This window comes from Fukomys damarensis, unplaced genomic scaffold (genome assembly GCF_012274545.1).
Source record: "Fukomys damarensis isolate Sample0158 unplaced genomic scaffold, DMR_v1.0_HiC HiC_scaffold_27, whole genome shotgun sequence".
Lineage (NCBI taxonomy): Eukaryota > Metazoa > Chordata > Mammalia > Rodentia > Bathyergidae > Fukomys > Fukomys damarensis.
Window position 1 is genome coordinate 26911916 of NW_022900939.1, and position 13300 is coordinate 26925215.

The 13300-nt window shown below is 37.6% G+C and overlaps 1 protein-coding gene across 16 annotated transcripts in view; it reads left to right on the forward strand.

The window, feature by feature from the left end:
- Positions 1-13300, forward strand: part of Cdc14b (cell division cycle 14B) — a 71278-nt gene that overhangs the window by 30569 nt on the left and 27409 nt on the right. For all 16 annotated transcript variants that reach the window (XR_777025.3, XR_777024.3, XR_777026.3 and 13 more), the window contains 4 exons: positions 2663-2729; positions 5216-5278; positions 9758-9845; positions 10140-10370. Coding sequence is in view for 12 of the 16 variants with exons in the window: in XM_033756501.1 (XP_033612392.1) it covers positions 2663-2729; positions 5216-5278; positions 9758-9845; positions 10140-10370 (449 nt within the window). In the remaining 4 variants the exon portion in view is untranslated. The remainder of the gene's footprint in view (positions 1-2662; positions 2730-5215; positions 5279-9757; positions 9846-10139; positions 10371-13300) is intronic.

Sequence of the window (13300 nt, forward strand, 5' to 3'; positions counted from 1 at the left end):
TTTTTTTTTTTTTTTTTTTTTTTTTTGACAGCTGTATATTTTTTTGGGAGATAGTTTGCAGGATTGCTAATAGCTTGTTGACATCAGACAGATGGAGATTTGACTTTTAATTCTTTCTCTGTGGTCCTTTACAAATCTGAACCTTGGTGTGTTCAACTATAAATGGGAATGAAAACATCTCTCTAAAGAGGTAAATTATATCCTCCATATTGAAACACTTGATGTGGTTTATAGCCCTAGCCCACATTTATTGAGTATTTATATGTTCCTTTTAGATTAGTCAGGTTTTGCTGTGTATTTGCAGCTCCCACATGCCAGGATGCAGAACACCCCCATCACCCCAGAAGATCTCCTCCTTTCCCTTTGCAGTCAGTAAACCTGGTTGTGACTTCTACCACCACCAAAGACTTAATGTATATGAGATTTACCCATGCATGGCAAAAGTAGTTCATCCTTTTTTATTGGTTATATAGCATACCATTCTGTGAATATACCAGGTTAGTCTTTTCTTTCAGTGACTATTCAGGTCATTTGCAATTTGGGGCTCCGGTGAATATAAGGTATTATGAAAGCTGCAATTTTTAAAACTAGTGTTTGACATGATTCTGTAGTTTCCAAGCAGTACCCCTTTATGGAGTCTTACCTGTTTTAAAGGCTAAAATTCAGATTCAGAGCTGCTCTTCTGTATATTTGAAGAAGGCTGATGGTTTGCGTGAGAGAGGAGGGTGTAGTAGGTGTGCATAAAGTTGGAGGTGTTCAGGGAATAAGCATATTGAATAAAGAAAGTTGCTCGTCATCTGATATATGAAGCAGGTTCTCCCAAACGTGTGGGCCACATTGTCACCAGGACTGAGAGTACATCTTTAATGGGCGAGGAGAGGAGCTGCCAGTAGGTGGAGAGGGCAATACTAGCTGATAGTTGAGAAGACGTCGCTCAAGTCCCTGGGCTGCAGTTTGAGAATTCACCATTTCCATTGACGATTTGGATTTAGTTTGGTTCAAATTACTTTATTTTCTTGTCTTAGTTTCTCTGTCTAAAAAAGTTTTTTACTCTATGAAAAAATTGTTTCTACAAAACAGAGCATTTGTTGATGCTGTCATTCAATGGTTTATAAACTTGAGGACCTTGTAGAACGTAAATGACCTGGTCCTACCCCTCAAACTTCTAAGGAGGGAGTGGCCCCTGGGAACATGTTTCTGTCAAGTTGGTGTGATCCTTATCCTGCTGGCCTGAGTCAGCCACACACAAGAACCACTTCTGCAGGCCATTCTGATTTTCTCCTTTCTGAATATTGCCAGTTAGCTGCCGGTAAAATTCTTTTCCTCTATATTGGATAAAGAGATGTATTGTGATTTTTACAGGAGACACTTAAATTCAGAGCCTTAAAGAGCAAAAACTGTTTTGAGTCCAACTCCCATCTGTCTGATGTCAAAAAGCCCTCTTGAGGCTGATGTGAGTCAGTAATTCTAAACACTTCTGTGAATAATATCTAAAGCTCCTTTTTTTCTGTAACATTGTTATAATCAGTAGTTTCAACCCTTATAGTTTTGTAAGAATTAAAAGTTAATATGCAGTTTAGTTTTTCAGGTAAGACGTTTGAGTGTGAAAACCCAAGTAAAGTGGGCAATTAACGATTGTCCTGTTCTCTGCCTTGTTCTACCTGGCACCCCAAAGAGAACTGCCCCACTGCTCCAGTGGGACAGTGTTTGGCGTGCCTAGAGTGATCATTATCACATTCATTGTTATGTTTAACTTCAAAATGTTTCATCTTGGAATAGCTCAGGGTAGCTGAAGAAAAGAAGCAAGCAGGGACAGGTATCTCTTTTTCTGTGTAAAATCTTCCCTGATAGAAAAATTTGCAGTGGGATTATGTGGGTGTTGGCACAGTGTTTGGGTGGAATTCTCTGTCAGCCAGTTAAAGAACTTTCTCAAGAGCACTGTGCTTCTACCAAAAGTAGTTGATGCCTTCATTCCTGTGGCTTTATTGTCCCTTAATAAGCAGAAAGAAGTTAACCAGTTAAATTGTTAAAAGTTCTAGCATAGTGATAGGATCAAAATATTTGGTGACCATGCACCTGGTATCTCACATATACCTTGATTTCTCAGTTTTTTTCCTAGGTGAATGGAGATACATACAAACACCTGCATATTTAGACACACATATGCATTTATACACAATCAGAGGCAATCTTTCCTGGTAGCAGCGTGATTCAATATTTTCCAGTTTAAAGAAAAAAATTCCGAGGAAAAAAAAACTCCCAAAGAGAAAAAAATTCAAATGCCCTGCTCACAGACAATCAGAGGCAATCTTTGCTGGTAGCAGTGTGATTCAATACTTGCCAGTTGAAGAAAAAATTCAAATGCCCTGCTCTTTGGGAAGAGGGGTAGATAATATTGATTAGTTGAATAGAAGGAGGAGGCTCAGTTTTCAAAGCCAGAAGTGATCCAGAGAGATCATCTGAACATCAGATGCTTTTTTTTTTTTTTTTCCTGTACCGAGGATCGAATTTGGGTCCTTGCACTTGCGAGGGAGGTGGCGGAACCACTGAGCTAACCTCTGCCATATGTGTAGTTTTAAACTATATATAGTCAGCTGTTTTCTCCGTACATGTCCTACAGAAAAATGAACTGAGTTGTGTTTCAATACTCTTGGAATTTCAGAGATGCTGCCTATGGAAGTTGCAGCTTCTACATTACACTTCTTGACTGTTTTCATGCAGTAAAGAAGGTAAGTAACTCTAGGGATGTACTTCTTGTGGGAGGACCGAGGAAGAAATAGGGGAGTCTATGCTTTCTTCCTCAGGGAACTGCCTTTTGCTCCCAAGATGCATATGATTCAGAAGTATCCCGTTTTTAAATTAATGTTAGAATAAGACACTAAACTGGGATATAGTATATTCTGAATTTCTGGGTGCCTCTGTGCCTGAGTTGGGGGACGGCCAGGTAAAAGCAGGGGACAGGGCTGGGATGTGCTCTGGTGGAGTACGTGCCCAACTTGGGTTTCACGTCCAGCACTGCCAAAAACCCAAACCAAAATGAAATGCAGAATGAAGGAACTTTAAGAGTCAGAGGTTGGTGGTCTCAGAGTTAGTGTTGAGAGTATTGTGATTCCAAAAACAAAAGTAAATAAATTATTGATTTCCAGGTTCTCTTTGATTTATGTAATTTACAAGTCTGATTCCTGTCAATACTGTTATTACAAGAGACATCTCTAACAAAGCAACTGTGAAACAAAAATTTTGTTTTCTCACGCTTTCAATTTCTAGTTAGACAAAATAATCTAGAGAGCCAATTAGCTTTTCTATAAAGCTAAGTGGATCATTACTGCTTTGTCAAAACCACGTTCAGGGCTAAGGGAGTAGTTCAGCGGTAGATCATGTTCTTAGTGTAAGTAGGGTCCTGGATTTTACTCTCATCTCCAACAAAACAAAACACAAAAGCTGTTTTCCCATATCTCTGGTGTGTTACATGTGACCTTGTGTGTGTGCATGTGCGCACGTGCATGTGTGCATGTATGGGTGGGGTCCCTTCAGTATCTGCCTGGGAATGCATCCTGGTCACATGGGTGCTCCTGTAGGTGTGTTTCCTGAATGTCAGGACAGTATCAGAAGCAGACACCTTCAGTAACAGCTCAAGTTTTATGTGACTTGTCTTCTCAGAGGCCAAAGGAATGCAGGTGTTTTCCTGGTGTAATGAAATATAGTGGCTTTCTGGGAAATTTGATGAAAATTGTGTCTTCAGATGAGAAGACTACTTGGTATACATATTCAGAGACTAATGAGTGTCCCTTTCTTCCTGGACCAGGCAATGAAGGGTGGGATGTCTTGTGCTCAGATAGCAGTTCTGTGACTGTGAGGCCTGAGCTGCTAGTGTAGTTATTGCCAGCTCTGGGGCAGCATGTCAGGCCTCAGTGTATGTAGGCAAGGGCTGGGCCTAGGTGGATACCAGGAGTCAGAGGCAGCAGGGATAAATTGAAGCTTCTGAGTGTGGCCAATCTCTGCCAGGTGGGCTCCAGTGTGCTACCACAAGCAAGCACATTCACTCCCGCCCCCCCAGTTTCTGTTTTTTTTTCTTTTATTGAGTTTATTGGTACATTTTAGGTATACAGTTACATTCATTATTGGGATCTTGTACCTTAGCACATTCACTTTTAAAGAGAGCAAACACAAATGTTAAGGAGCATGGAAAATGCCCACTGTAGCATTATATACCAGTTACTATTGTTCCTTACTGACCTTTTTCTAAAAATCTAGTATTAGCTGGGAGTTTTAAATTAAACTTGATGACAGGTCCATGTATATAGGAAAAAATCCTAGTATACATAGATTTCTGTACTATCTGTGATTTTAAGCATCCCTGGGTGATCTCGGAACGTGTTCCCCACAGAAAGCAGGAAATAACCATAAACATATTTTATAAAATGGGGGCTGTTTAGCTGGCATTCGAGCCTTCTCATTTTACGTTCATGTTTTGGAATTGAAATCTTGAAAACTGGATGTACGAGTTACCCCTTTTGCACCGGCAGTCCCTTGTTGATCATGAATGAATCCTTTGCTTCTGCCCTGTGTGGCTCAGTGGTAGGTGAGCCAGGAGGACACTGCTTGGAGGCCACCCGGTTTTGATTTGTCCTTGTCTCAATCAGACGCTCGGCTTATTTTACTTAGTGAGGTCACAGGATAGGATGGAAAATTTATTTTCTTCTTATGGAAAGTGGGGGCTTTTTTCCTTCAAAAATTTGAAGTTTAGCATTATGTCACCTGGATCTGTTATAATAAGACTATTCAGAAGAATTTGTAGGTGAAGGTATTGTGGGCTTGGGTGGAACTAAGGTAGCCCATGGTTTCTTTCCTCATTATTACTTACTTTTAGAAACCACTGGAGTCTGCATTATAACTGAATCTTAAACTTCTCAGTTTTGTACCATGGGTGGTGTTGATCTAATAAGTAAGATTACTTTGATGGAATGATTATTTTATTGTGCATGAATGAGATGATTAATAAATGAAGGTTTAAAATTACATATTTTTATATAATGTTATAACTAATCTCCAGATATCGAAGCATGTGAAAGATACAGCCTTATGTCCTTTGAAAACTGTATAATGGAAAGTAATCTAAATGTAGCAATACTTTTCTGGGGTGCCTTCTGATATTTATTTTTAGGAAATTGTGTCCTTATTTTTATCTTCTTACAAGCTTTCTTTTGGATTTTAGGCAATGCAGTATGGCTTCTTTAATTTCAACACGTTTAACCTTGATGAATATGAACACTATGAAGTAAGTTTTCAAGGATAATGTTTTTAACTCTTCCTCCTAGCTTAATGGAGGTATAATTGACAAATAAGTATTATCTACATTTAAGGTATACAGGGTAATGTTTAATACACATCCACCTCTTGAAATGTTTATCATGATCAACGTAATTAACGTTATCTATCACCTCACATAGTTTCCTTTTTTTGTATTTTCTGAGAACATTTAGATCTATTCTCAGCAAATTTCAGGTGTGCATTGTGTACATTATGTCTCTTTCTCAGTGTGTATCTGGAAGTTTGTAATTTACCAGAATTTCCCTGTGTGTTAGTTAGCTTTCTGTTGCTGTGACAATATACTTGGCAAACAATTTACAAAGAGGAATGATTTATTTGGATTCACATTTTTAAAGATTTTGGTCAGTGGTCAGCTTGGCCCACCATTAGGCCTGTGATGAGACAGACATGGTGTGGGGTGTGCAGTGGGGCAATGCTGCTCCTTCTTGGAAGTGAAGAAGCAAAGAGAAAAGATAAAGGGGCCTGAGACAAAGTAACACTCTTGAAGGGAATTCCCTAGTAACTACTTCCTTCAATTAAGCACCGTGTCCTGAACTTTCTACACTGCTTTCCAATAGCCTGTGAAGTATGCATCTATAAATGTACTCACTCTGATGAGATCAGAGCCCTTGTGTTTCAGAGCCTCAGTCACCTCCTGAAGCCTCACCTGTGAACACCATTGCACTGGGGACCAGACTTTCAGCATAGGAGCTTTGGGGCAACATTAAAGATCCAAACTGTAACACTTCATTTTCTCACTTTGTTTTTTATTTTAACTTTATTATTGTTATTGTTATTATTATTGTTTTTACTTACTGAAGTGAAAAAATCTTGTTTTTAAAAGCAGTTTAAATATGTATACAGTAAAAGACTTCAAGTCTTCATCCCTTTGGCCCCATTCTCCAGGCCTAATTCTTTTTTTTTTTTTTAATTGATACTGGGGATTGAACTTGGGACCTTGTGTTTGCAAGGCAGGCAGCGGGGGGGGGGGGGGGTTTTTTTTTTTTTCTTTTTCTTTTTTGTAGGCCAAGTTGGCCTTGAACTTGTAGCAGTCCTCTTGTTTCAGTCCCCTGAGTGCTGGTGTGCACCACCATGCCTGGCCTTAGCCCTAATTTGTAATGGTAGTTCTAATTTCTAATTTGATAACTTGTGCATTTTTCATAAAGTTTACTTAAATTTATTTAGTATTGATGAATTTTTTACACTGAGATGAAATTTATAAAAGGGTACAATAAGATGAATAGTATTATAGTCATGCATATGTTTACTTCTGAGACATTATCTTCATGTTTATCATAATATTTTGTTTATATTAAATCAGGACATTTCTGTTGCAAGTTACTGAAAGTAAACACAAATGGCTTAAATAAAAGAGGGAAAATCATACTGCATTCCAGAAATTAAAAATTTAGGAGCAAATGTACTGTCTAGTTAATCCCATCCCAGTGAAAATAGTTTTGTCCTCAGGCCAGCCCTCTCCAGCTATGATAGAAATGACTTCTTGCAGCTTTGATCTACCACTTTCAAATACTCAGTAGAAAAGAGAACCCAGTTCTAGCAGAAGACCCACGAATGCCCCTCATTGCCCTGACATAAACAGTGTACTAATGGCCAAACGAACCTGTGTTCAGTAAGAGGGATGTGGATACTTCTAGCCAGACTTAATTCAGAGATGGAGTCTTAGCTGAAAGCCCTGTGAGACTCTCCAGATAAAAATAAATGAAAGGTGAGGTGGCAACAGAGTTCAGGCAGTCAAAAACTTAGATATGTCTTCTACATTTTAACTAATTTTTATTTTTGTATTTTTTATTGTTGTCAAACTCAGGGCTTTGGCACTGAACTATATACCTAGCCCTTTTGATTTTTTTTTTTTTTTTAATTTTGAGACCAGATCTCACCAAGTTGCCCAGGCTAGGCTTGAATTTGGGATCCTCCTTCCTCAGCCACGCCAGGCTGACAGTATATTTTTTAAAAGGAAATAATTTGAGCCTAAGGCTCCATCCTTCAAATAGATGATGAAGAAAATGCTACGCTAAAGGCCTTTTCCAGGCAGGAATACTTGTAGGCTCTTGATTGTTTATTCTGCTATACTTACTTTGAGCATATTTCTTCAAATTATGGGAAAGATAATTCTTCAGTTTTCATGTGGTTGTGTCCTGAGGCTTCAGTAACTTTTTTCACAATTTCCAAAGCAGCTGTTACTGAAAGCTCTTCAGTATAATGAAACTGTTTTACTGATGAATTGGGTGAATATTCGTGGTCTGTTAATAATATGATGTGTCAAAGGTGTAAAAACATAGGCTAGGCTTTGCTAAGGCAACCCTGTCTTTTCTGTAAAGCCATCTATTTCTAAAGTAAATTTAACTACCTTAAACTATTGAGTATAACTAAATCATTGACACCCATTTTTGTGCTTGTCCCTATAAAATTAAATGTTTTATCCATTTATGCCAAAGATTGCAATTTGTGAATTTTTGGATGAAATTCCTGTATGCTACATAGAAAAATTCAAGGAAAAAGAATTTGAAGAGAAAAATTTGTATTGTGTTCCATTATTATATGTGCCATTCCAAAAATGGAATACTATGCATAAAAAGATTAAAAGGGGTTTTCTTTTATTTTGTAAGCAAAATACTGAAAATACCAGTTGCCCTTTTTTTAGCACAGGGGATTGAACTCGGGTCCTTGTGCTTGCAAGGCAGGCAGTGACACCACTGAGCTAAATCTCTGGCCCACCAGTTTCCTTTAAAGCACAATGATGGCTTATATATTATTAAGAAGTAATACAGGCACTAAAGAGCTTCCCTCTTACCAGGAACTGGGATGCTGAGCTGTGGTGTCACAGTGCCATACCATAGATACAGTTCCAAACTCTAGGCACCTGTTTAGGTGTCCACAGACTAGTTCTGATTAATCTATGTAGTGTGCTTGGAAATTTTAGATTAGTGTCTCTCATTGATTCTATCTTGCCTTTTTATTTTTTGTTTCAACGTCTCTGAACACAGAATGCATCTCAGCAGTCTGTAATGACAGCAGTTGAATGAAAGCTAGTTGTTGCCAACATCTAATTTCAGATTTCTTAGTAAGAACTCCATATTCCTGGTTGTACTTCAAAATCAGATCATCTGGCAGCATTTGTTCTTGTTCCTGCCTAGACCTTTATTGCTCACCGATTCCTCATGCTGTGAATAATTAAGTGAACAGGTTTTGGGTTACCAGTGTGGCTCCTTGTAGATAGGTGTTCAAGGAACTGTTTATTTCTTTCTTATTTTTAGGTTCAAATATAAACACATACCAATTGCTAAGGTAATTTATCTCTCTTTTTTTTTTTTTTTTTTTTTTTTTTTTTTTTTTTTTTTTTTTTTTTTTTTTTTTTTTTTTTTAGTTTGAGTCAGAACCTTTTAAAGTTGCCAGGTTGCCCATGTTGGGTTTGGACTTGATCCTCCTGGAGTGCTGGGATTATAGGTGTATAATACTGTGTCCAAATTTTATTTATTTATTTATTTTTTTAATCATCACTAGTTCCTTTTTCCTTCACTATCAAGTGTCTTCCTATAACTCTTGCTTAAAAGTCTGTTGTCTACCTCATTAAGAGCTGTGTCTCCAGCTGTGCGTGATGGTGCAGGCCTGTAATCCCAGCACTCAGGAAGCTGAAGCAGGAGGATCGCTGTGAGTTCGAGACCAGTCTGGGCTACATAGTGAGTTCCAGGTAGTCTCAACTACATAGTGAGACCCTGTCTCAAAAAAACCAAAAAAAAAAAGCTATGTCTCCATTATTTTTAGATATCAGTTATATTTATGTGGAGTTTTTTTTTGCATGTGTGCAGATGCTCTGTAATCTCATTATCCTTATAGTTTTAGATTTTCTGATTAGTTGACTGAAATATTTTAGTTGTCCTTTTTTTTTTTTTTTTTTTTTTTTTGTTACCTGAATCAAACTCAGGACCTTGCATAGCATCTTTGAGCTAAATCCCCTGCCCGGCCTTCTTATTAAATACAGAAGTTATGTAAAGATGTGCTTCTATGAAAAGTAAGGTATTGAGAAGCTAAGAACCTAGTTTTTTTCTCTGATGCTTTTATTCAAGGAGTCAGAATTTCTCATATGAAAAACTAGTTAGTCATTGAAGAAAACAGGACTTTCTAGACCCTGTATACTAGGAAAGATTTAATAACCAAGTACACAGTATATTTTAATGACACCAGTCAGCTCTGTTTTTCAAGGACTGTGACTACCCTAGTAAGAAACTCTATTAAAACAAGGTAAGTAGGCCCAGGAGAAGCCAGCAGTTCCATGGGTATGCTCAGAGCAGGGAGAATTGCTTATCGTCATTAATACACAGCTAATGTACAAAAGCTAATAGATGTGAAGTTTCTTAGGGACAGTATTGAAAAGGGGTGTGGGAGGAAATTCAGTCCAAAAATTAATTTTGCTGGTCTTCCTCTGCAGAAAGCAGAAAATGGAGATTTAAATTGGATAATACCAGACCAATTTCTTGCCTTCTGTGGACCTCATTCAAGATCCAGACTTGAAAGTGGTATGTAAAACTGTGGGACCAGTATAGTTTTGTAATTGAAAGTACCCATTCTGTGTTTTCTTTCAAGAGAGACCAAAGAGTTAAAGTAAGTTTGACTTGAGTTTTTATTTTTTAAATGTATGCGTTCATTTATATATATATATAATTCTGATAATTTTTTTTTTTTGCTTTTTACAATTATAATAAAATCATTATTCAAACCCCCAGTCCAGGTACCACATCTACCCTATTACAGGTGAACCTCCATTTTTTTCTTTCTGCATTTTACAAGATCTGGTGCACTTTTTTATGTAGGTTACCACCAACATTCTCCGGAGACTTATATTCCATATTTTAAGAGTCACAGTGTTACTACCGTTATTCGTCTGAATAAAAGGATGTATGATGCTAAGCGCTTTACGGATGCTGGTTTCGATCACCATGATCTTTTCTTTGCGGATGGTAGCACCCCAACGGATGCCATTGTCAAAGAGTTCCTAGATATTTGTGAGAACGCTGAGGGTGCCATTGCTGTACATTGTAAAGGTATGTTTCCAGGGCCAGCTAGAGGGTGGTGTCCATGTGTGAGTATATGGGTAGAATACTGCATAATCATTTAGATTCTATGCCAGGACACACAGAGCTACCTTTATTATTTTTTTAAAAGATGCTTTTAAAACCCCAAATCTGTATGAAGTGTATAGTGAATTATTTTTATAAGGAACATTAGAAAGGCTTATCATGTTGAAATGCATTCATGTATTCAAGTACTGTATCTTCTTTTTGCCTGATGTATCTGTGTACTGTATGATGAATTCTGGCATCATCAGGATGCAGCGCCTAGACCCAGTTGGATTTGTCTCCATGGAGACTGTATTCTAATAAGCGGCCATGTTTTCTACAGTTAAAACAAAGCCTGGCATTTAATGTATATTTTTTGAATGAAGGAATGGTTTTGCAGTACTATATTGTACAATGTCCTAGGATTTAACATTTACCTTATTAGATAGTAAATTAATAAGGAATGTAATTATTACTAAGAAAAAAGTACAACATCAAGGGGAAAAAAACAGCCAACTCTGATCTCCAGAATTACAACAAATGGCCAGTTTTCATTGAAAACTTATATAGGAGGCAAAGAAACGTGAAAGTAGCCTACTCAAAGGGAAAAATCAATTGGCAGAAACTGTCCCTGAGAAATACCAGATGGTGGATTTACTTAAAGAGTTAAAACAGTTTTATTGAAGAAGTTCAAAATGTGGAAGAAGTCAAGAAAAGATGTATAAAAAATGGAAATCAATTTTAAAGACAGAGAAAATAAAAGGCAATAAATTCTGCAAAGGAAATGTACAATAAAGTTTACATCAGAGATTTAAAAGTAGATTTAGGCAGCAGATCAGTCAGTGATTGCAAAGGTTGAACTCAAAAAACCAAGTCTGAGGAACAGAATGAAGGAAGAGTGAAGAGAAATGAACAGAATTTAAGGGACGTTGCAGATCCAGTTAAGTCAGTTGTGGATGTTGGGAATTTTAGATATTAAAGAGAGAAACAGAGATTGTTTGCCTGAAAACTTCCCATATTTGATGAAAGATAGGAAAGTAAACATCCAAGAAGTTGAACAGCCTCTGAACAGGACGAACTCAGAAACTCACACAAATACACATGATAGTCAAACTGTTTAAATCCAGTGACAAGTCCAATGTCTACAGAACAGCAAGAGAGAAATGACCAAAGATGGACGGAGATCATTAGTGGTTTTCTCATCAGAAATGTCAGAACAGGAGCAGTGAGTTGATATAGTGAAGGTGCTGAAGGTGGAGAGGGGTGCACCCAGTCAATCAAGACTAAGTTAGCCTGCAAAACTTCCTTTAAAATAAGGGAAAAATTAACTGGGTATGGTGGCACACACTTGTAATCCATAAGCAGAAGAATTGCAAGTTCGAGCCCAGCCTGGGTAGCTTAATGATTTAGCAAGATCCTTTCTCAAAAGAAAAATTGAAAAGGGTGTTCCCAGTACCAGAGAGGGGATTAAGACATTCCCAAGTAATCAAAATACTAAGACAATATTTTGCATGTAAAATGTGTTTTATTGTTCTTTAAAAGGGTTCAGAGCTTGGTTTTGAATCAAGCTGCACACCTTTCATCAGTCTGACATCTCTCTCACTCTGCCAAACTGGCTTCAGCTGACTGTACTTCATTTAATCACTAAGGCAGTTTTTACTAATAGACCTATAGTAGAAGAAATGCCAAAAGGCATCCTTTAGGTAGAAACGAAAGGAGATTAGACAGCAACTTGAAGCCATATGAAGAAATAAATATCTCTGGCAAAGGAAAATAATGGAAAGTTATAAAAGTTGGTACTGTATGATAACCTATGGTAATTTATAAAATACTGTCATCGCTGTAACATAAATATTGTAACTTACAGAGATAAAAATATAAGAATCAAAATACCTCAGGGTTCTTCAAAAAGATTAACAGAAGTCATGAAACTTGAACAAGATGAAAGAAGAAAAACTTTAAAAACCTCAAATTACTAAAATCAGAAATGATGGGACATTATTAATCAGTCTACAGAAATAAAAGGACAATTAGAAAGTATTGTAATTTATTGTAGGACAACAAATTGTTTCAGCCAAGTTAAATGGACAAATTTCTATAAATTCAGTCTTACTAACAGAATCATAATGAAATAGAAAATCTGTATAGGCTGGGGATTTAACTCAGTGGCACTGTGCCTGCCTTGCAAACGCCAAGTCCTGAGTTCAATCCCCAGTACCTCAAAAAGAAAGAAGAGAAAAAAAGAAAACCTGTGTGGACCAGTGATGGTGAGTGAACCTCTTAGAATCTTCAGTGGTAACAGCCTGCTTGCTGTGGCATGTATGCCGTAGGTTCACCACCACTGGTATAGGCCCTTAAATGGTAAGGAAATTGAATCAGTAATACAAAATAATCTGACAAAGGAAAACTCTGGACTCCAAAGATGATATAAAATGGACAGCTGCAAAGTTATTTGGCTTTAGCAACCTTAAGAAAAACCTTATCACAACTACAGTGAGTGCCATTTCATACTCGGGGGGGCGTTTCGTGGTGATGGTGGTGGCGGCAGTGGTGGCGGTGCTGCCTTTTACCAGAACAAAATAAAACAGTGCTGCAAGGATGTCAAGGTATTGGAACCCTTGTGTACTGCTGATGGCAATATAAAATGGTGTAGCTGCTGTGAAAACTACATAGCAGGTCCTCGGAAAATTAAAAATATAATTATCATATGACCCAGCAGTTTCACTCCTGCCTATGTACCCCCAAAAGAATTAACAACAAGTCAGGCATGGTGGTGCATGCCTATAGACCCAGCACTCTGGAAGCTGAGGTAGGAGGATCACTGAAAGTTCAAGGCCAGCACCTGGGCAACGTAATAAGTTCAAGGCCAGCCTGTGCTACTAAGCAAGACACTAAAAAAAAAAAAAAAAAAAAAA